The following is a 2484-nucleotide window of genomic DNA, read 5'->3' as shown; positions in this document are numbered from 1 at the left end:
TAAATAACATCTATGAAAGTTTTACACCAAAATTATGTGTTTCAATGCCTATATCTATCATTTTTGTTGATTTTTTACCGATACCTAAAACGATAACGATATATCCCCCGAAATATCCGTAAATTGGAGGCCCGATATTATCTGCACAGCCGATATTTTAATCCTTGGGGATATCTATGGAGATAAAAATATGATTTTAAAATATTTTTTTGGCAGTGGGTAGAATGACATTTTAGCTGTGTACTATTGGGAAAGCATTCTTAAGGAATGCATTTAATAATTTATTGTGTTTTTCATATAAACAAAAGATCATTAGCCACCTAAACAATCATGTTAACCACAAATAGGAGGTTCACAAGAAGAGAAATAAAGGGCATGAATGTGAAGTTCTATTTCTGGTGATGTGCTGAAGTGGTACGTGACGATCGATGTAGAAGAGAGAAAGATGGAAAGATATTCGATCGACTTCCATCGATCCCTTTCAGACTTTGGTTTCTATTGAAAGATTGACAATATTATTAAAGTTAGAGTTAATAAAAAGTCCAGATGACTCAGCGAGGTAGATGATCAATAGGTGTGAAAAAGTTCCTTCCCTTTAAGAGACCATGTATATAAAGCCTTCACATGCTCATAACACTATTTGAAATTAAGTGTGAGGTCATTTTGGATTGGAAGAGAAGGCAGAAGAGAGGGAGAGAAAGAGAGAGACATGGGAAGGCCTCCTTGCTGTGAGAAGGTTGGCATCAAGAAGGGTCCATGGACCCCTGAGGAGGACATCATCCTTGTCTCTTACATCCAAGAACACGGTCCGGGCAATTGGAGATCAGTTCCCACAAACACTGGTAATTAAGCAACAGCTTAAATTACTTAATTTTATTTATTTAATTTGTATCTCTCATAAATCCAATATGGCTTATATATATTGCAGTGGATATATGTTCTTTGTCATGAATTAATATTTGGTGGTTTCCTTGTTTAATTTTGCTGCAAAATATATAGGGTTGTTGAGGTGCAGCAAAAGTTGCAGGCTCAGATGGACTAACTACCTCAGACCTGGAATCAAGAGAGGGAACTTCACACCTCATGAAGAAGGGATGATCATTCATTTGCAAGCTTTACTGGGTAACAAGTAATTCATCCTCAAAACTTATATTATTTCTTTTCTATATATTATGAACTTTTTTTTAAATAAAAATTGTCTGTGTGTATTATTAATTCTTATAGGTGTGAATTAATTTGGTGAATTTAATTATTATATCATTGGTTTAAACAGATGGGCAGCCATAGCTTCCTACCTCCCACAGAGAACAGACAATGACATAAAGAACTACTGGAACACCCACTTGAAGAAGAAGCTGAAGAAATTTCAATCAGCTCTAGACCCTCACATGGCATCAGACTCAACCACAAGTACCAGTCATCAACTAAATATTGTATCAAGGAGGAGTTTGAGTGAAGGGAGCTTAAATAATATGGCAAGTCATGCCTCCTCAGTTACTCTGAAGAACAACCAATCCTCCACATATGCCTCGAGCACCGCAAACATTTCGCGACTCCTGGAAGGTTGGATGAGATCCTCCCCAACCCCAAAGACACTGTCTAACACTAACCATCTCAAACTCAATGCATCTGATGATCTTCAGGATCAAGAAACACCTGCTGGAAATCTAGTATCTCGTCACGAAGAGTTAGAATCGATTTTGTCGTATGAGAACTTGAACAATGTTGCTTCATGGGACAGGTCCACTTGTGATTCTACTCAGTCTGATAATAAGTTGAACCCTCGATGTGGTAAGGTTGCAAATGATGGCGAAATAATTCATGATGATGATCTTGTGCCTGATCATGATCAGAAGAACAAGCAAATTATTAGATGTGAGAGCAGTACAAGTGCTCCTCCATTATCATTTCTCGAGAAGTGGCTGTTGGATGAAAGTGCTGGACAAGTAGACGATGATCAGATGATGGAATTGTCTCCGATGTCCTCGGTTTGAGCTACCTAAAACAAAAACAAAAACCAACAAAGAAGGGTGTTTATTGATCTCTTTTGTGCTGAGGTTTCAACAAGTCTGGAATCTCTATGCTGATAATTGTAATTTTTTTTTCTTCTCTTGCTGAATGGATTAAGGAAGTTGATCATCATTTCTACCTAGTGTGTGAAATTAAGGAACTATAATCAGCTGATTAACTATGCTAATTGTCATCCCAAATGCTTTCATACAAACCAATTTTATTAGGATGCAGTCCAACAATACCAAAAATTGAGTTTTAAATCCCATATATTAAATGGAAATTAGAATGTATTTTAAAAAAAACTCATTTATTGGGGTCCCTTCATGGTAGCTGGAGGCTGGTGCTACATACATGTATAAAGGTAATTAATTATTGAGTAAACATCTAGGTTGGCATCTGGGTTGGCATGTAGACTGTTATTCAAGTTTAGAAGTCATTGCTCCTTGGTAATTAACCACTTATTATATACTT

General features: G+C 36.6%; 1 protein-coding gene across 1 annotated transcript; it reads left to right on the top strand.

The window, feature by feature from the left end:
* The first annotated feature begins 634 nt into the window (after nucleotides 1–634).
* MYB60 (myb domain protein 60) lies at nucleotides 635–2152 on the top strand. Its single transcript, XM_021973384.2, has 3 exons — nucleotides 635–842; nucleotides 1000–1129; nucleotides 1274–2152. The coding sequence occupies exons 1-3, from the start codon at nucleotides 710–712 to the stop codon at nucleotides 1992–1994; spliced, it is 984 nt and encodes a 327-aa protein (XP_021829076.1). The 5' UTR covers nucleotides 635–709; the 3' UTR covers nucleotides 1995–2152.
* Nucleotides 2153–2484: the final 332 nt, after the last annotated feature.

This window comes from Prunus avium, chromosome 7, assembly GCF_965620075.1.
Source record: "Prunus avium chromosome 7, drPruAviu1.hap1.1, whole genome shotgun sequence".
Taxonomy (NCBI): Eukaryota; Viridiplantae; Streptophyta; class Magnoliopsida; order Rosales; family Rosaceae; genus Prunus; species Prunus avium.
The sequence above is the reverse complement of the archived record's forward strand: the minus strand, read 5'-3'. Positions and strand labels throughout refer to the sequence as shown.

Coding starts and splice junctions, on each gene's coding strand:
- MYB60 (XM_021973384.2), top strand. CDS start 710: ATGGGAAGGCCTCCTTGCTGTGAGAAGGTTGGCATCAAGAAGGGTCCA. Junction 843..999: donor ATCAGTTCCCACAAACACTG/GTAATTAAGCAA, acceptor CAAAATATATAG/GGTTGTTGAGGTGCAGCAAA. Junction 1,130..1,273: donor CAAGCTTTACTGGGTAACAA/GTAATTCATCCT, acceptor TGGTTTAAACAG/ATGGGCAGCCATAGCTTCCT.